We start from the raw sequence: 21,700 nt of genomic DNA, 5'->3' as shown, positions 1-21,700 counted from the left end.
GTTGGGGCAGAGATAACTCCTTTTGGAGATGAAAGCCCTTGGTGTATGTATATTTAAAAACCCCGAACCCGCCGTGAGTCGAACTTCCGCGTTATGGCGTGATGAAATTTTTGTTAAAGACCCTGTGGGCCATCAGGATCTGTCCTTCGGGGTTCATAATATACTCACCAAGGCCTTTCTTCCCCAAGAGGAATTTTCCGTGCCCTAGACTTTCACCTCCATTTCGTTGCACAGTGTTATCTAATCTAATATAAAAAATGTGTTCAGCCAGGTGAAAGGTACCACCTACGGGGCTATATCAAAGAGCCAACCTATCTTTAAATTTTTTGGCGGAAAAGTTTTATAGCAGCAGGGAACTTCAAGAGTCAAATTGAGGGTAGTTTCATCAAAACAATGCAGACCCTCAAAAATGGACCCATGTTGACGAGTTTTAGTGAAGAAATTTCGTGACCACTGAAAATTCCCGAAAATCGTGAGGTACAGTTATATGGGGGGATATGCCAAAACATGGACCTATATTAACGATTATTTTTGAATAGACAAAATTGTAGCTAAAAAAATACCTATCTCAAAATACCTATCATTACAGCTAGTTCGGTTAAAAATTGCAGCTTAAATTCTCAAAATACCGAAAATCGTTAGATACCGTTATATGGGGGGATATACCAAAACATGGACCTATGTTGACGATGTTTCGTTGGAGATGTTTTATGACCACTGAGAACTTCAAATGTCAAATTACAGCTAAAAAAAACATTGTTCCACAACATCCCATACGGGACAAGGGAGACTTCTCTCATATCAATGAGTGCACCCCGATTCATATTTAGCTCAATGATATGGGACCTACTGTTTATCGCCGAGTCCGAACGGCGTGTCTTAAGACACCACTTATGGAGAAGTTTTTCAAGGCTGAAATACTCAGAAAATGTCGCCAACATTACTGAGGGGTATTTTGCCACCGTTGAAAAATGTTTGATGTTGCCTGGCCGGGGAATCGAACCCCCGACCTTCTGCGTGCAAGGCGGGCGTGCATACCATTGCACCAGGGTGGCACCCGTCAAATTACAGCTATTTCGGTTAAAAACTGTAGCTAAAATTCTCAAAATACCGAAAATCGGGAGGTACCGTTATATGGGGGCTATACCAAAACATGGACCTATGTTGACGATGTTTGGTGGAGATGTTTCATGATCACTGAGAATCTCAAATGGCAAATTACAGCTAGTTCGGTTAAAAATTGTAACTAAAATGCTCAAAATACCGAAAATCGGGAGGTACGGTTAAAAGGGGACCACACCAAAACATGGACCTATGTTGACGATGTTTGGTGGAGATGTTTCATGACCACTGAGAACCTCAAATGTCAAATTGCAGATAGTTCGGTTACAAATTGTGGCTAAAATTCTCAAAATACCGAAAATCGGGAGGTACCGTTATATGGGGGCTATACCAAAGAGTGGACCGATATAGCCCATCTTCGAACTTGACCTGCCTATGGAAAAAAGACTCTCGGTTGCAAAATTTCAGCACTCTATCTCAATTATTGCGGACGCTAGAGTGATTACAACAGACGGACAGACGGACATGGCTAGATCGTCTTAGAATTTTATCCTGATCAAGAATATATATATACTTTATAGGGTCGCAAATGTTTAGTTCGATGTGTTACAAACGGAATGACAAACTTAATATACCCTCCATACTATGGTGGAGGGTATAAAAAAATACATTTTGGTAGCACATTTATTCATGTTATAAGAAAACTATGTATGAGCAGATATGTTAGCAAAGTCTATATATTAATATCCTCTTTAAATCAGTTAGAAGACTATTTGCGGGTTTAAGGAGTTATAGCCACTTATTGAACACCAAAAAAATAATTTTTTCACGATTTGTTTACAAGAAACTACCAAACTTTTTTAGAAGTTTTTTTTTTCATGTGAAAGGTTACGTCTTGAGATACTTTGTTGTTGAAAAATATTGCACAGTTTTTTGACAAATGGCCCGCCTACGAAATACCGTTTTTACTAAAGCAGAAAAAATGCTAATGCCAGCAAAAATGCAATGAAATTACGGAATGTTTTTTCTGGAATGTTTTTATTTCGTGTCATATGACATTGATGGCTAGTGTAAACATCACTTAAGCAAAGCCTATAAATTATTAACCTTTTTAAGTCAGTTAGAGGACCAAAAAATCGTTGACCACGCTTTTTTCTTATGTGCGAAAAAAGTCATTGGGGGCCAAGTCAGGGCTGTACGGAGGAAGGTACATCAATTCGATGTTTTGGCCGGTTTGAATCGGTGTATCAGAGCCAGGCTACTGAGGACACTCTTTTCTACAGAAAAAAACAGTCAGGAAAAGATCAAAGTCGGGCGGGGCCGACTATATAATACCCTACACCACTGTGAATATGTAAAATATATACGGGAGCTAAATCCAAACAGATCAAAACAGATTTCGATATAATTTTTCACATTTATTTGTATACCAAATTCCGTCACATAGTCCAAATTTCATCAAAATCGGACATATATAGCGTGTTTCGTGCATCAAATACCTCAAATCTGCCTAAAATATATATGAGAGCTATATCCAAATCTGAACCGATTTCGATATAATTTGGCACACTTATTTCTAGGCCAAATCCCGGCAAACATTCGTGCATCAAATACCTAAAATCGCCCGAGAATATATATGGGAGCTATATCCAAATTTGAACCGATTTCTATATAATACGGCACACTTATTTCTAGACTAAATACCATCGCACATTCCAAATTTATTTGAAATCGGTCATATATAGCGTGTTTCGTGCACCAAATGCCTTAAATCGGGCGAAGATATATATGGGGTTATATCCAGCGTTCGTCCTTTGGCAAAAAAAACTATCTTCCCCAATTTTCATGCGAATCGGACAGTAAATGCGACCTGTACTTTGTTTACAAAAATACATGGACAGACAGACAGACGGACATGCGTAAATCGACACAGAAAGTGATTCCATGTATATTCCTTAAAGGAACTATGGGTCTATCTCGTTTCCTTTTGCATGTTACAAACTAATGTACAAAGACATAATACCCCTTACCACAAGGTGGTGTAGGGCATAAAAATCGTCAGGAAACATTTTTTCTATAGAAAAAAATCCTCAGGCTACAGAGTACACTCTTTTCTGTAAAAAAAATCTCAGGTTACTGTGGACATTTTTTTTTTATAGAAAAAAATTGTTTCAGGTTTCAGAGGACGTTTTTTTCTATAAAAAAAATCCCCAGGTTAATGATGACACTTTTTTCTATAGAAAAATATTCTCAGATTACTTTTTCCTCAGGTTACTGATGACACTTTTTTCTAAAAAAAATCTTCAGGTTACTGAGGACACTTTTTTCTATAAAAAATTCCTCAGGTTATTGAGGACACTTTTTTCTCAGGTTACTGAGGACAATTTTTTCTATAGAAAAAATTCCTCCGATTACTGAGAACACACTTTTCTATAAAAAAAATCCTCAGGCTGCTGAGGACCCTTTTTTCTATAGAAAAAACATCCTCAGTTTATTGAGGACACGTTTTTCTATAACAAAAATCCTCAGGTTATAGAGGACACTCTTTTCTATAGAAAAAAGGTAATCTCAGGTTACTGAGGACACTTTTTTCTGTAGAAAAAAATCCTCAGCTTACTGAGGACACTGTTTTATCTAAAAAACCCTTGTTACTGAGGACACTTTTTTCTACAACAAAAAATCCTCAGTTAACTGAGGATACCTTTTTTCTATAGAAAAAATCCTAATGTGACTGAGGACGGTTTTTTTTCTATAGAAAAATCCTCTGATTTATAGAAAAAATCCTCAGGTTACTGAGGACACTTTTTATAGAAAAAAAACCTCAGGTTACAAACGACACTTTTCTATAGAAAAAAATCCTCTGGATTTTCTATAGAAAACAAACCTCAGCTTAGAGGAGGACACTGTTTTATCTAAAAAATCTCTTGTCACTGAGGACAATTGTGTCTAAAAATCCTCAGCTTACTGAGGACAATTGTGTCTAAAAATCCTCAGCTTACTGAGGACAGTTTTTTTCTAGAAAAAAAAAAACCCTAGCTTACTGACACTGACACTGTTTTCTCTAAAACATTCCTTTGTTACTGAGGTTACAGAGAACACTTTTTTCTATGGATGCTTCATTTCACTGTAAACAACGCAACACATGGTCGTACGAAAACCCGAACTGAGAACGTTTATGTCAAACTCTTCAATAGAAATGCCAAATGGCGCCTGGCAACACTACGTGGCCAGAAACATTTCTAACAGCCCTCGTAACTATGGAATGGTATGATTGACATTGGACCAAACTTACAACACCATATTTTTATCTTCTGGAGTATTAAGGATTTTATTCGTGAAGACTGTCTCAGTAGAATCTGTCATAAAATTTTGCACTTAATCTGGTTTAGATTCTAGACTCAAATTCCTAGGGAAAATGTAAACCGGTTGTTGTCTTTGTGGTCCCCAAAATTCTTCGTCATTATTCGTAATAATTTACACAACGATAGTTCATAGAAACGATCTAATTAATTGTATTTGAGATGGTTGAGTAAATTGATTAACGACATTTGATAATTCGTTTAAAACTAATACAATATTTTAGGAAAACTGACAGTTAATTGAATATTGAATTAAACCATTGTTATCAACTTAAAAACATAAAGATTTAAAATTTTATTTGAATTTTGTTAATTCAATTGACTTTCTTATTTAATAAGCATCAATGTTTTATAGTTGGCTTTTATAACAAATTACAAATATCATTGATTAGTTTATTTATTTTTTTAATTTATTAATAAATATTTGCATGGCAAATGAAAAAATTTAATTGATCATTCGAATTTGCTTACCAAACCTAAAATTTAACAAAAAACAAAATGGCTTTAAAACTTAGTTATGTATTGAAATTGAACAATTGTTATACATAATTTTAATAAGTAGATGATAAAGTAACATTAAGATAAAGAAATTAAATAAAAGTTCATAATATCGGTTTATTTGGTCCTTAAATACTTGGTTCTTCAAAAGAAATCTTCCAAATAATGGTTATCTCGTTTAAAAAAATTAATTGTCATAATTTAATTTTGGAAGTTAAAAACAATTTTCTTAAGCTATATTAAATTCAGTAAACAAAAAATATAAATAAGGAACAAATTGAAAGAAACAACAAAAAAATATAATTTTAATTTTTATACCAAGAAACAAGTGTTTAAAACAAAACTGTTTTAGTTATTCTATAGTAAATTTTTTAATCTTAAAATTAAGTTTGTTTTTCAAGCAAATAATTGATTGACAAAGCTTAACAATCGAAATGAAAATAAGAAAAACTAAATGTGTTTTTTTGTACATGTATTTTTGTGTAATAACTTTTATAAATATTTTTACATGTCAGTCCAAATCTGAATCAATGAATTTCATAGAAAATCTTTATAAGAAAAATAAAACAAAACACAAGCACTCCCAACCAAATTAGATGATATATAATCTGGATATGTTCAATGGAAACTATTATAGAAAACAAACAAAAAACGGAAAAAGGGTATGTTGAGGAAATTGATGTATTATTTTGTGTAGACATTTTATTATGATTTATTGGAATTTCTTAATATTTCTGTTTGCTATCGGATTGAATAAAGTCATACATATAAAGCACCCGGATTAAGTTTTGAACCTTCTCTAAGGCTTGGTTTAGACTATACACTTATACGATGATTAAATGCATTATCTCGATTTATTTGATATATATTGTATTAAAATTACAACTTAAATCCACTGGATTTGCTAAATCAAGCATAACCGTACTGTAAGTGTATATTTTGAATAAGTCCTTTTCAGCAGGATATCTCTTAAAAATGTCTCGTTATCCCACTTGTACACACATTTTGAGGAGCTCTGGATCAAATAATTTATCAATATTTTAACTGCGGCCGGCGTAAAGACCTCATATAACGGTACACCTCAATTTTATGTATTGCCAGGATTTAACTTACAATAATCTACCGATGTAGCTAAAAAAATATAAAAGTTTTTTTTTCGAGTAGAAAATCTCTTTACTAAATATTGTTAATATATATTTCGTGATCTTAGTAAATAAGGAGCACCCTGGCAAACAAATTGCCAATATAATGGGTCTATTGCGTATTACGACAAGCGTCGAGTCGCGTTGTCAGTTGCAATTTTTATATTACGGATGGCAACAGTCGCCTGACGACGACAAATTCAGTCGCCAAAAAGTTCTTTTTCGGGCGACAACAAATTAGCTGTCGTCGTACATTTTTCCAAGTGAATAAAAACAATAAATTAAAACATTAGAATCATTTTCATTTATTCGAAGTTAATTTGTTTAATATTACCCAGCAAAAAAAAGTCCTCCCAAAATCATGGGTTTTGTAAGGGATTTTTGGCAGCCGTAACTACTCACAAACCCCCTTTCTTCCCCATTATTTTCACAAGGGCATGTCGCACTCAGTTTATTGGGTCTATCTTGTATTGCCACTTAACTTGAGTTGCGTTGTCAGTTGTCTGCGCGACTGAGACGAAATGTTGTACCATTAATGTCAACTCAACTGGGTGGTCGATAAACATGTTATCGATCAGTGTTTTTTCAAACTGGACAATATTTTAATATTTTGGCTGAGTTTTCGAGCAAATTTGGAAAACAAACCAAGATTGGAATATAACCTGCCCATTGAATCTTCGGATCGTCAAGTTTTATTTGCTGTCCCAAAAAATGATAAGTTCGGTTTGCCTTGTAAATTTTTTAGAAAGTAACCCATTACTTTTCAGATTACTTGTAATGCGAAAAGAAGCTTGTTTACATTACTTTGTAATGGGTTACGTAATGACTAGCGGATCCGAATTTTTGCTGGGTATAAACGTTTTTTGTGTTTGAGTACTTATAATGGTAAAAATTCTACAAAACAGCAATTGGAAATACTGGGACCAATTATGTGATTGGTTTCGATCGAGAATTTGCTCGTGAATAAGTTTTCGACACGATAAAAAAAACGGCATGATATGACTCGATCGACATCTTTCAAGCAATGTTATCGATTTTTTCGATAGTAACCGGTAATCGAACTATGGAGACCTATGTGTTCTTCAAGCAACATTAGGCCTGTTCGATAACTTCGCAAGTAAAAAGTATTTGCAAGTTCTTGCAACTACTTCTCTTTTCTCTTTCACTGAACAAGATTGTAAAAGTTTGTACAAATTTGTACAACGTTTTGAGCTATCGTACAGACCTATAAATAAAAACAATAAATTGAAACATAAGAATCATGTTCACTTATTCGAAGTTAATTTGTTTAATATTATATACCATTTTTTAATTTGAGTACTTATAATGGTAAAAATTCTATAAAACAGCAATTGGAAATACCGGAACGTAATTATTTGATTCGATTCGATCGAGAATTTGCTCGTGAATAAGTTTTCGATGCGATAAAAAACGGCATGATATGACTCGATCGACATCTTTCAAGCAATGTTATCGATTTGTTCGATGGTAACCGGTAATCGAACTATGCAGACCAATGTGTTCTTCAAGCAACATTAGGCCTGTTCGATAACTTCGCAAGTAAAAAGTATTTGCAAGTTCTTGCAACTACGAGTACTTCTCATTTCTCTTTCACTGAACAAGATTGTAAAAGTTTGTACAAATTTGTACAACCTTTTGAACTATCGTACAGACCTATTATGAAGGTTTGTGTATTTATGTATTATTTATTTTAAAACAAAAACTAAAAACAAAACAAATTAACCCCTTTCCACGACACACAGTGTCACGACCGTGGCCAAAAATGGTCAAAATCAACTACTTCGGAATACAAATTTATTGATGATAATTTATAGTAAACATTTCAATTTGAAGAAATTTGAATTATGGTATTGATTTGTCAAGTAGTTTTGTCCATAGGAAGGTTCAAATCCGATAATTTTTGGAAATATGTATTTTTGTCGTTATTTTATTAAAAATTAATAACTTGTATTATGCTCCAAAATGTTAATATATAAGGTAATTTATCGTTCTAAAATAAATGTTTAAAGTTGCTTTGGATGTAATAAACATTGAAAGTAAATGGTTATCATATGGTGTTTACAGCTACCGAAGTTTGTGATACTTAGTACATCGATTTTGTGAACCAAATTTTAAAATTAGTGAAGTGGGAAAAAATTGTATAAAAGTGTATATCGATATTATTCGTTGTTTGAGTTGTGAAAAGTAAGTACTTCGAACGTATAAAGATTCCAGCTGCAGAGGTTTATGACGACAAATATGTTATTTCTCTTTTTCAGCGACCACCTCACTCAGGGGTTACCCCCTATTTCAACAAAGCGTTTTGCGGTGTTGGCTATAGCGCGAAAAGGAATGAACTGATCATCATATATTTTTGTGGACTTATTAGGTACGTAATAATCTTGCTTTAAAAGAGACTTTTAAAAATATTAATTTAAAAAAAATGTGAATAGCGAAAGTCAAAATTCGATTTTTTTTAAAAAAAAATTGACCTTTTTTGGACCATTAATCGGTCAAAAAACGTTTTTAAAGGAAAATTCTCATATATAAAGACAAGAGTTTGATGTATTCAATAAGCTCACAAAAAAATATGAAGACTGAACACCAAATTTCAGTCATTTCGGGTGGATATGAAGGCCACAACATTCAAAATACCGAAAATGGGGAGGTGCGGCACTACGGGGCTATAGGAATACGGGGACCAATACTGACAGATTTCTGGTGGAAAGTTATAAGCCCACAACGAAGACTTAATACCAATTTTCAGCCACTTCGGTGTGATAATTTGGCTAAAACCTCCAAAATACTGAAAATCGGGAGGTACCGTCCTATGAGGGCTATACACACAGAAAAGAGATATTGTTGGAACAATCATATTCTAAGAGCAAAATAGTGTATTTTAAAAATCTGAAAATATATATTGTTGTTTCAACCATATATGTTTTATTAAGAAACATGATGACACAAAGTATATTGTTGCGCCAACAATACACAATACACACTCATATATAAAGACAAGAGTTTGATGTATTCAATAAGCTCACAAAAGAAATATGAAGACTGAACACCAAATTTCAGTCATTTCGGGTGGATATGAAGGCCACAACATTCAAAATACCGAAAATGCGGAGGTACTGGTGGAAAGTTATAAGCCTCCAACGAAGACTTAATACCAATTTTCAGCCACTTCGGTGTGATAATTTGGCTAAAACCTCCAAAATACTGAAAATCGGGAGGTACCGTCCTATGAGGGCTATACACACAGAGAAGAGATATTGTTGGAACAATATATTCTAAGAGCAAAATAGTGTATTTTAAAAATCTGAAAATATATATTGTTGTTTCAACCATATATTTTTTATTAGGAAACATGATGACACAAAATATATTGTTGCGCCAACAATACACATTTTAAGAATTTTAAGATACACTATTTAGCTCTTAGAATATGATTGTTCCAACAATATTTTTTCTCTGCGTGTATGAAGGCGTTTTATGCCCCCAACGATGACTAAATATCAAATTTCAGCAATTTTGGTGCAATAATGAGGCTAAAATCTTCAAAACACCGATAATCGAGAGGTACCGTTCTATGGAGGCTATATCAAAACGTGGACCTACACCCAAAATTCTTAGTTGGAATATTTCATACCTTTTTTTGTCCTGGAGATTGTAAGTCCACTTAAGAATATTGTCAATCCATGATGCTTCTTTCCGTCCTCTGGATGGCTTCCATTCTATTGTTCCAGCGATTATGGTTTGGTGCATTTTGTATTTTGTGTTCCTCATTATATGTCCAAGATATGACGTTTTTCTTCTTTTTATTGTTCCAATGAGTTCCCGTTGACGGTTAACCTTTGACAGAACCACTGAATTTGGTATTAAATGTGTTCATGGAATTTTTAGGATACGACGATAAATCCACATTTCAAAAGCTTCCAATTTCTTTATGTCAGCGGTTTTTAGTGTCCATACTTCTGAACCGTACAGCAGGACCGATCAGACAAAAGTATGTATTAATAAATCGTATTTTTTTTTACATGTTTATGTTATGACTACATAAAATATTTTTTTTATTTGAAAAATGCATCTATTGCCATTTCTATTCTGCATCGTATTTCCTTCGAGTTGTCCCAGTTTTAATTTATTTTTATGCTGAGATATTTAGTACTTGCTCGTGAAAAGGATTTCGACACGATAAAAAAGCGGCATGACGTTGATCGAATTTTTCCAGAGTAACCGGTAATCGAACTATGAAACTTACTTTTTTACTTAGCTGGCCCATTACAGAACATTTGTTCTATAAGCCGAACTAAGAAAATATCTCCAATTCTCTCTGTTTAATGCTTTGCTTTCTGGAATGCCGCGCCTTTTCATCTCTTCGTCCATTTGTTTGCTCCATCTAAGCTTAGGCCTGTCAATTCTGCGTGCACCGCCATGTGGCACGTATTTATACGCCTTTTTAGTGGGTTCATCATCGCTCATTCTTATGATATGGCCTAGCCAACGCAACCGTTGTATCTCGATACGTTTATCTACACTGATGTCGTTGTATAGCAGATACAGCTCGTAGTTCATACGACGTCGATATTCACCGTCGACGCAGATTGGTCCATAGATCTTTCGAAGAAACCTATGGGCCATTATTATATGTTTTCGTTTACTATTTGATGGATTTGAAAACGCAAAAAACCAATTTAGGGGCATTAAAAATAAAATTTTCACATTAAAAGTTAATGGCACGAAGGTCCTCCTAGAGATATAATCATCACTTTTAACTTTAAGTTAATTGAAACACCATGGTTCAATTATTAGAAGGTTGGGCAGGTTCAAAAAATTTCAAAAAAAAAACAACTCTGAAGCTGGTTTGGTTATAACTTTGTACCATGGCAACCCCTACAGGTTTGGTATGTAACGTAGAGTGGGAGAGAAAAGAGTAAAAACAATAAATTAAAGGACATTTAAGCTTTCATATCCACCAGCCCTAATGGGTGGGGGCCTAACACCGTGCACAATGGTGCTCGCTCGCTGATAAGGTGTATTTAAGAATCCAGCCTAATGGGCGTGGTTATTTCGCTTGGGGCTTTTTTGTAGGTGATTTGTTTGTTGACACTTTATCACATGCTGCGTCGTGAGTTAACCCACTTCATGAGGATTTATTTGACGTTTGCGCTATGGAATTCGGTTAAGTGTAACCGGGGTATAAGGTGCACTGCTCTATGACAGGTAACATCTTAGTCTCGTGGGCAAGATGTTCCTGTGGTGGCTTTAAGTGGGAACCGGTGGCTATTCTCATGGCATTATTTTTTATGGTTTGAAGATGTGTCGCTAATGCCAGGGGTGCATAGTTCATTGGCGGCTTTATAACTAGTGAGGATAGTCACCTTATCTTTCCCCAAGTGTTACCAGCTAAGGCTTTGGTTTTGTTGCATTTCCCCGCATTTTCCGGCAATAGTCTCAGCATGTTTGCTGAAGAAATTAAGGTTGTCGATTGTGACACACAATATCTTGGGATGCTTTGATCACCAATGTAAATGTTAAGGGTTTGATTAACTTCTTTTGTCCAGGATGTTATTATAGTCGCTGTGGATTTGGGAAAGGGAGGAATTGCAGTTTAAATCATTTAATTATTTAAATTGTTTTCTAGTACCTTGATGTATCTGCCCATTGACACAACAGTGCAGTCAGCTGCGTAATACGCTAGATTTAGGTGAGCGGATAGGGAGGGAGCTTTGGGCACATAGATGTTGAACAGTAGGTAAGAGGGAACACCTCCCTGGGGCACTCCTTGCTTATTTTTCCTTGGGTTGATCTGTGTCTCCTGAATTCTACGTATGATAGTCAACCGACTTTTAAGGCTGTAAGGGAGTGTTGTCTCCATAACATCATTTAAAAGGGTGCTGTGGCTAACCGTATGGATGTGATGTGTCCGTACTCCTTCAACTCGGAAGTCGTGTTGATGATCGGCAAGGTGTAAATGTTGGTAGATTCTTGGAAGTATTATGGCTTACAGTATATTAACTACCGGTGACAAAAGTGTTATGGGTCGATAGGAGCCTCCCAAGTGTGCTGGTCTCATAGGTTTGGAGACAGGAACTATATTTCCTATCTTCCACATTTCTGGGGTTTCTAAAGTGTTGAGGCATTTATTAAACGTTTGGGCGATATGTGAGGCAAATTGGGTTCCATATACTTCAACATTTTTAACATGTGATGGAGTATGTCTGCTGGAGAATATGATAATAGGGATATTGTCGGGACCTAGAAAAATGACGATTCAGAAAGGAGGTCCCTTAGCATTTAGCTAAAAAAAATTTTGAGAGAAGTGTACCCAAGTCCTTCCTTCTGAACTTGTGTATATCTAAATGTCTAAAAATGGACGTAGCACTTCCATGTCAGCGCGAATTATAACACTTCCTTGCGTTGTCAAAAGTTTCACTGTGAAGCTGTAAACACACCCAACGTTTCGGTAAAGTTGGGCGCCACTTTTAATAAAAGAATAAAGACAGATTCGATGCATGTTCCTTTGCTCTTTTATTCTTTTATCAGAAATGACGCCCAACTTTACGGAAACGCTGGATATGTTTTCGGCTTGAATGCTAATATTTCTTCAGTTGCTCCAAAGATATTCTCCGTTCCGTTTCGTTACCCAGTGAGTATCTAATATATGTATGTCTTTGGGTTTTTAGCATCAGATAGTACTGGTGTTTCTTCAATCGCTAAGTAGAATTTCAACATCGCTTATACAGGCCCACTACTGAATATTGTTAATCCAAGACTTCTACTTTTTACAATTTTTACTACTTTTATCGGGTTTTGAAAGTTGTTCTATAGTATAGACCACTTGCAGATAAAAATTCCCTATTTTCAAATACTCATTCAGAGACCTTTCCAATGTTCCTCAATATACCATTTTACCAGTCTAAATATCAAAATTATATTTCAATAAAAAATAATAATAAAAACAACAACAATATATGTATTTAAGAGAGGGTAATATCTAAGAAAAAATAATGGAAAAACTGAAATGTTATAATTTTTTACAAATTAAGATCATCCATAATTTTATATGAAAAAAAAAACAAACAAAAAGAAAGAAACAAATACCAGGTATCCAATTAAGAAAATCCCCTATTATTAAATATTTATCAGAAAGCAGAATTGTAAGCAAAATAAAAAAAAACCTAAAACTATTGTAAATTATTTATTGGAAACAAAAGAAATGATTAATATAATATTGAAATTAGAAAAGAAGAATAAAAATAAAGATTTTTGAGAATAAAAAAATTCTTAAATAAATGTAAAAAAATCAAATATTTTATTTTAAATATTTCTTTTGGGCGTTTTCACATTCGAAAGTAAAAAAAATCGATTAGCTTGAAATAAGGTTAAGGTCAGCTCATCAAAGGTTAATCTTCAACTATGTAAACATGTTATTAGTAATTGAGAAGTAATCTTGTACTTTAGAAGGCTGCTCATTGCTTTAGAATGTTCCATCATATGTGACAGGCTTACCCACCTCCACCCCAAATAAAATTGCGAATCAAATTTTAAAAATTATTATTTTTATATATGTATGTACATACATATTTTGTATATTTCTTTGTTCCTTAATTTGCTCAACATGTAAAAATTGTTTGTAATTGTCTTCCATAGCGTTTTTGCATTTGTTTACATTCAATATTTTATTCTTGGTTCACCGATAATTTCCACAACATCTTCTCCCTTATCGATGCCATAGTGCAGTTCATCACCGCGTTGATAGGCCCATGACATGCGGCGTGATGTAAAATAGATACCCAAATTACCATTACGATCAATGCTAATGACGCCGGCTGTTTGATTAAAACGTTCCGTCATTTGTTCCAAAACAATAGTGGTCGCCTCCTGAGCACTCATACCAAAATGTTCAATTAAACCCGAAATCCTCGAGGCAACATTATAACGCATAATAGTTTCACCATTGCCAGTGGCTGAGATACAACCCGAATCATTATCTGCATAAGTGCCACCACCCAATATGGGTGAATCACCAATACGTCCTGGCATTTTCCCAGTTATACCTCCCGTTGATGTGGCAGCAGCAACATTACCATAAGCATCGATGGCCACAGCGCCCACGGTACCCGGGGAACCGAAAATTTTATCACCAATTTCAGGCTGATCATCATTATCCCTGCAAGCATCTGACGCTTTTGTTGCATTCAAACTATTTTTATAATTATCCAATGCTTTCTTGGCATTTTCCGTTACCAAGGAACCCTCGGGCAGCAATTCAAACCCATCTTCTATGGCATAAGCCATGGCACCCTCACCAGCCAAATATTTATGTCTAGTTTTCTCCATAACGCTGCGGGCCAAAGATATGGGGTGCAAAATATCCCTAATAAGTGATACACAACCAGCATTTAAGGTTGCGCCTTCCATAATGGCTGCATCCATTTCAACATTACCTTCCCAGTTTAGGACACTACCATAGCCGGCATTAAATTGTGAATTTTCTTCCATTGCCTGAACAGCTTGCTGTACAGCTTCTACAACGTTTCCGGTTTTCTTGAGCGCCTCATAACCAATACGAGCTGCTAATTTTACGCCGTCTTTTTTGTAAGGTATTGTTTCGTCAGATACATCTCCAGCTCCACCATGCACCAATATAGTTGGGAGTATGTTTTGGGACTGTAAATGAGAAAAAGGAATTATTTATTTTTTGGGCAATTATGCCAGAAACAACACAAAAATAAAAATAAGATTCTTCAAAAGCTCTCCGAAACGGCAATAAGTCTTGAAAGCAGATGGTCGTTGGTTCGAAACTCCAGTAAGACAACATTACCTATTTCAACGGCATTTAAACCCCTCGACGGAATGTTTACTAACTTTCCTAACTAGTTCAGCCTTGCAGATTTGTCGGACTCGATGCTAACGAGGAGCAGAGTGTGGCAGCACAACCAGACACCAGATAAGAGGTCACTTGCCCTATTTGGTGGGAAAAAAGTTATGAAAAAGCCTGTAGCAGAAGATCATTGGTTGGAGACTCCGGCAAGACAACATCGCGTTTTCAGCGGTTGTTAAACATATAGGTGGATTATTAACTAACTTTCCTGAGGAAAGTCTTGCACAAGTTTCGGACTCGATGATAACTGGCAGTCCCTTATAGGAAATGCGATATATTGGGAAAGATGTTAAGAGCACCATATACATATAGGGATAGCCCAATAGATAGCCTCAGCATATACATCTGAACTTGCCTAAGTGATCAATTAAAGCACTCCTCATTCCAATAAAATATCAGCGTAGTACAAAAATCCATAATAGATATCAGAGGCCTCCACCAACGGACCCTTCTTATCACAAAGAAGACCGAGTCAATTTCGAACTAGGTTACACTTTTCTTCTTTATTCTTTTATTTTTGTTATGTCAGAAACGAAGCAAGGCAACCAGGCGAGGCTGCTTATGTACCCAGGCCTTTAAGGTGAACTGACTAACACCCTCATCTATTGGAGTTAGTTGAGTGTGTTTGGTAAAAAAGATGGACATATGTTTTGCAGAGGAATTTAGTCGGCTGCACCATTCCCAGAGTAGTTAAGACAAAAAAAACTTTGTGGCATCTGACGCTCAACAGTTGTGATAGATGGTGGATGTACTCCGAGGACCACATTTTTACAGCATCGTTGTTTTTGGCATCTGCTACTGCATCTGTGTGAATGCTATTCAAATCTGCTTGATAGGCTTGGTGATCTAGGGGTTCCCTTTTGTAACGTTGAACCTTTGTATGTACAGATCATGAAGATCAAGAGAAGGCTTGGGTGTCCTATCCACTATAGTCCCGGGCCACACTACAGTAATTTCACTGAAATTTTGATATGAAATTATGCGTCTCTAGATCGACGTCCATAGTAGATTAAAATCATAAAATTGCTGTAGTGGGGAATTTGATTAAAGAACACCTAATTTCATGAAATTTTTTAATGAAATTCACGCTAGTGTGGACCGGGACATATGGTGATTGTGATGGCTCTCACCAACGAGATCATGTCATCATGTTGTTGTTCTCGAAGAATAGTTGTTTCCTCCTGTAGATGGTCCACTGAAGACATAAGTAGGCACGCTGTTACAGTTATTCCATCGCGTTACACTTATATTCGCGGAAAACACTGGTACCGTGCAGCTTCCCACAGACCGACCTATCGCGTTATTTGTGTTCAACAAGGTTTCTTTATCTGCACCCTAAGTGCTGCCGGATAGCGACTTGAGGGCTTTCTTCCTACATTTAGTTTGTCGCAAATAGATGTGGCATGCGCAGACGACTTCAACACACAGCCGAATGTGATCCCTAAAATCTTGGGGTAGTTAGTGGCTGGGATTCTGCTACCTACCATCGTTAATGACATTCAATTCACTCTTTGGATCAGTCAGTAAAGTCCATTTGTGTTCATCGATCAACGTAATAACTTCGAGTGTCAGGACCCTAAAGGCCTGCGTACATAAGCTGCTCTGCCTGATTGCCTTGCTTTCCTTCTTCATTTTTGGCATAATAAAAATAAAAGAATAAAGAAGGCCGAGGAAATATCGAACTGGGTTGCCCTTTTCTTTTTTATTCTTTTATCAGAAGTAAGCAAGGTAAGCAGGCAAGGCAGCTTATGTACGCAGGTCTTAAAGGCCTCGACACATAAGAAGCATGGCATTCTTGCTTAAGTCATATGTGGTAAATGACTAAGGGCCAAGTTCGACCTAATTCAAATGTGATTCTGAAATCTTTTTTTAGGTCGAACTTGGTCTTTTGTCAGATATAAACTTCAGCAAGAATCTTATCTTCTTATGTGTCGAGGCCTTTAGGGTCCTGACACTCGAAGTTAATACGTTGGTCGATGAACACAAATGGGCTTTACTGACTGATCCAAAGAGTGAATTGAATGTCATTAACGATGGTAGGTAGCAGAATCCCAGCCACTAACTACCCCAAGATTCTAGGGATCACATTCGGCTGTGTGTTGAAGTCGTCTGCGCATGCCACATCTATTTGCGACAAACTAAATGTAGGAAGAAAGCCCTCAAGGCCTGCGTACATAAGCTGCCTTGCCTGCTTACCTTGCTTACTTCTGATAAAAGAATAAAAAAGAAAAGGGCAACCCAGTTCGAAATTTGCTCGGCCTTCTTTATTCTTTTATTTTTATTATGTCAAAAATGAAGCAGGAAAGCAAGGCAATCAGGCAGAGCAGCTTATGTACGCAGGCCTTTAGGGTGCAGATAAAGAAACCTTGTTGAACACAAATAACACGATAGGTCGGTCTGTGGGAAGCTGCACGGTACCAGTGTTTTCCGCGAATATAAGTGTAACGCGATGGAATAACTGTAACAGCGTGCCTACTTATGTCTTCAGTGGACCATCTACAGGAGGAAACAAATATTCTTCGAGAACAACAACATGATGAGATGATCTCGTTGGTGAGAGCCATCACAATCACCATATAGTGGATAGGACACCCAAGCCTTCTCTTGATCTTCATGATCTATACATACAAAGGTTCAACGTTACAAAAAGGAACCCCTAGATCACCAAGCCTATCAAGCAGATTTGAATAGCATTCACACAGATGCAGTAGCAGATGCCAAAAAAACGATATTGTGAGAATGTGGTCCTCGGAGTACAACCACCATCTATCACAACTGTTGAGCGTCAGATGCCACAAAGTATTTTTGTCTTAACTACGCTGGGAATGGTGCAGCCGACTAAATTCCTCTGCAAAACATCTGTCCATCTTTTCAACCAAACCCACTCAACTAACTCCAATAGATGAGGGTGTAAAGGCCTGCGTACATAAGCTGCTTTGTCTGCTTACCTTGCTTACTTCTGATAAAAGAATAAAAAAGAAAAGGGCAACCCAGTTCGAAATTTGCTCGGCCTTCTTTATTCTTTTATTTTTATTATGTCAAAAATGAAGCAGGAAAGCAAGGCAACCAGGCAAGGCAGCTTATGTACGCAGGCCTTTAGTCAGTTCACCTTAAAGGCCTGGGTACATAAGCTGCCTCGCCTGGTTGCCTTGCTTTCCTGCTTCATTTCTGACATAACAAAAATTAAAGAATAAAGAAGGCCGAGCCAATTTCGAACTAGTTTATCCTTTTCTTTTTTATTATTTTATCAGAAGCAAGCAAGGCAAGCAGGCGAGGTAGATTATGTATCCAGGCCTTAAGGGTGCGTCCTCACCTGCGGATAGGGGGAAGTGGATGATCATACTATTTTGTTCTGAACTAGGGATTACCTGCCTCAGGGAATATAAATTAAATAATTAGAATGTGTAAAAACGCTACTGTGCAGGGTAAAGTTGGCAAACTATCGATATTCCTAACATTAGATATTTTCGATATTTGATTTAAAAAAAAATCCATAGCTGTCGATATTATCGTTAATTTGTCATCACCATTAATTTCGAAATAAAAATGGCGGAAATGTCTATGCTTTTGTTTACATTTTTTACAATTACTTCACAGAAATATAAAGGAGAAAAACAGTTAATTTTATTTAGTAAAAGGACACAAAAGAACAATTTACTATTCCAAAAAATTTGTACGTTTGACAACGGACTCAAGGCCTGCGTACATAAGCTGCCTTGCCTGCTTACCTTGCTTACTTCTGATAAAAGAATAAAAAAGAAAAGGGTAACCCAGTTCGAAATTTCATCGGTCTTCTTTATTCTTTTATTTTTATTATGTCAAAAATGAAGCAGGAAAGCAAGGCAATCAGGCAGAGCAGCTTATGTAAGCAGGCCTTTACTTTTTCACATCCACAAAACCGAAAAGACGAATAGACTTTAGGTTAGGGACTCTTAATCCGATAATATCGATAGAAAAAACTATCTATCTATCGATATTGAGTTTTTAAAAAATAATCGATACTATCGATAGTGCCATCGATTTTTTTGCCAGCTCTAGTGCAGGGCTCCCATCAGTAGTGCGATTCTCAAACTAATTTTTTGAGTTACCGACAAAATTCGGTAAAATTAAAATGCTTACAATTTCGATAATTAACGAAATTTCTCGGTAAGTTAGCGACCAAAATAAAGTTGTCGCTATCTTCTACCGATAGCAACATTGTTGTCAACTTTTGTTCATACTTTTCATTCATAATTTTGCGTTTTAATTTTACCGATTTTTGTCGGTAAACAAAAAATGCGTTAGAGAATCCCACCACAGGGGTTCTCGAATATACTACGACCAGCACACCACCTAAGGGCAAATTCATGAAGGAGGAGACTGAAAATCTAATTTGACATTTGATGTTAGTAGCGACTCTGAACTCCAAATCCGACAACGAAAGCAAAACAAATGCATCTCAAATAATCATTGTAAAGCTCACTATACATAGGAAACAGCTGTCTAGCAAGTTTAGGAAGTAACAGGCAAGCAAAAGTGTATAGGCGTTCCAGGCGATGTCTGAATTTGGTATTCCCGCAAATCTCATTCTTCGTGAGATGGCAAGATAACTGATACCAGTAGTGAGATTCTCAAACTCGTTTTTCGACAGATGTTTTCCTACATTTTACCACAAATAAATCAAGATAGGCACTTTATCATCGCACTAAAGTATAGTCTAATAGTTCGCTTGCATATAACCGGATTTAATAAACCCATTGGGTTTCAAATGTCAATTCCATTGCGTATACGTTAAAATAAATTCTCATAAACAAGGTTAACCCGATAAAAAACAATAATGCAAACGGTTTTTAATTCCGCCTTTACAAAAGTTCCCTGAATCCTTTATTGATATGTTAAATATTTATAGAAAGTACCTACCAATATTGTTTGGAATATAGCCGCCAATACCAATGTCAGAAATATTACCTGTAAGAAAATGTATTGTTAATGATCACCTTAATTGTTATTCTAATGTTTTGTTTTCTCATACTGTCTTAGTCCCAATTTACATTAGGCGAGTTTACTTGCGGCAATTGTCAGTTTGTTGGTGAGAGAGGGTGCTGAGAGGCAAAGGGTTACCATATGCCTCACCTCTCTCTCCTACAAAATGACAATTGCCGCAAGTAAACTCGCCCAATGTAAATTGGGACTTAATAAATATAAAAATACAATAGTTCTGTACGATAACTTAAAAGTTTGTACGAATTTGTTCAAACTTTTACAAAATGCTGTTCGATAACAAACTTGTTCAGAAAAGGTGAAGTGAGAAGTACTTGCAAGTAGTTGCAAGAACTTGCGAATTTATCGAACAGGCCTAATGTTGAGCCACATTTCCAATTACGTGCCTGAGGTTACCATTTCTTACCATTTTTAACCTGCAAAGTGTTCCTTTACTTTAAAAAGCATACAATTTATATGAGACCAGTAGGCCTATTCTGTAAATTTTATCGATTGAAAAGTTGTTAAAATTCCTTTTGTTTTTGTAACAACTACAAAACAAACAAATGAAATTGTTGTAAAATAAACAATGAGTGAAGTTGTTAAAAAGTTACAGAATAGGCCTACAGTTCACCACTTTTACCATTTTTTGCCACTGTTACCAATTTTAAAAGTAAAGGAACAGACCATTTAGAAACAAAATCTCCCTTTTATTAATAGCCTACTAATTATGTCCAATATAACAAAAATATCGGTAATAAGCGACATTAATTGAAGTGATTAGATTTCCAGGAAGGTGTTATTACACACACACGTATGTTATTAATTATGTTTTACCAAATATGTCTCGTTTTTTCTTGAGTCACTTGGAGTACGTTTACATTTACAAAATGCAGTAAGTTTTAATTGGCAATTCCATAAGTCATAACAAACTCTTCTAAAATCCACTGGATTCCATGGTTCTAAACGTTTTATATGCCGCCAATAAATTATTTCATAAGAGGTATAGGTTTTTTCCGTACTTTATAGATTATTATATTTACAGATTTTCATTCAGAATTACTTTTACCGTCAAAAACGTCATCGAAGTTTTATTCCACGAAAACAATTCAATACTGTGCAATAAAGGTGAATGAACAATTGCTTCGTTTTATGCAAAACTTATATTAGCATTTTATCAAATGTGACTGAATTAAAAAAATGAGTTGTTAAAAAATTCGGTCGTTCTATTAACAAAAAACTTGTCATCGTTTCAATTTTTTCCGAAGCACAGTGGTATGTATATTTGGATAAATTGTTGCGAATTTTGGCTAAAACGTTGGACGCAAGTCAAAAAACTCATATTAGAACACTTATTGAATAAAATCGGTCAAATTTGACAAGAATTTGGCAAAATCCTTTAATATTTTGACCAGGAGTCTTTTTCCTATTGAACATTATTATTATCACCGTAAAAACTTTGACAATATTTCCATTTTTTAAAATTATTTAAATACACCGTTCACGTTTATATAAATATTTTGCATTATTGGCCATTATTATATGTTTTCTTTTACTATTGGATGGATTTTAAAACATTTGGAAAATCCAAACTTTAACAAAAGAAGACTTATAATAATGGGGGTATATGTATGCACATATGTACATATATTTTCGATGTGCTTTTATATATTGTTCATAAATTTGCCATACTTTTAAAATACCCATGGTCTTTCGTTACCGCTCAACCAAACAAACCGTTAACTACTGAAGAGCAGGGCATTGCAATCGATTAACGTCAGCGATTTCCA

At 35.5% G+C, this 21,700-nt stretch overlaps 1 protein-coding gene across 1 annotated transcript; it reads right to left on the bottom strand.

Moving 5' to 3' along the window:
* Positions 1–13,618: 13,618 nt before the first annotated feature.
* LOC141396705 (probable isoaspartyl peptidase/L-asparaginase GA20639) lies at positions 13,619–21,700 on the bottom strand. Its single transcript, XM_073972334.1, has 3 exons — positions 21,603–21,700; positions 19,851–19,898; positions 13,619–14,737 (listed from the first exon to the last, which is right to left on the bottom strand). The coding sequence occupies exons 1-3, from the start codon at positions 21,615–21,617 to the stop codon at positions 13,739–13,741; spliced, it is 1,062 nt and encodes a 353-aa protein (XP_073828435.1). The 5' UTR covers positions 21,618–21,700; the 3' UTR covers positions 13,619–13,738.

Source organism: Musca autumnalis, unplaced genomic scaffold (assembly GCF_047663935.1).
Source record: "Musca autumnalis isolate F117 unplaced genomic scaffold, ASM4766393v1 scaffold_3, whole genome shotgun sequence".
In the NCBI taxonomy this organism is placed as follows: Eukaryota; Metazoa; Arthropoda; class Insecta; order Diptera; family Muscidae; genus Musca; species Musca autumnalis.
The sequence above is the reverse complement of the archived record's forward strand: the minus strand, read 5'-3'. Positions and strand labels throughout refer to the sequence as shown.

Bases quoted from the DNA above. Each gene is read 5' to 3' on its own strand.
- LOC141396705 (XM_073972334.1), bottom strand. The intron at 14,738-19,850 runs GTAGGTACTTTC...TCTCATTTACAG, and splicing joins CTATATTCCAAACAATATTG to TCCCAAAACATACTCCCAAC.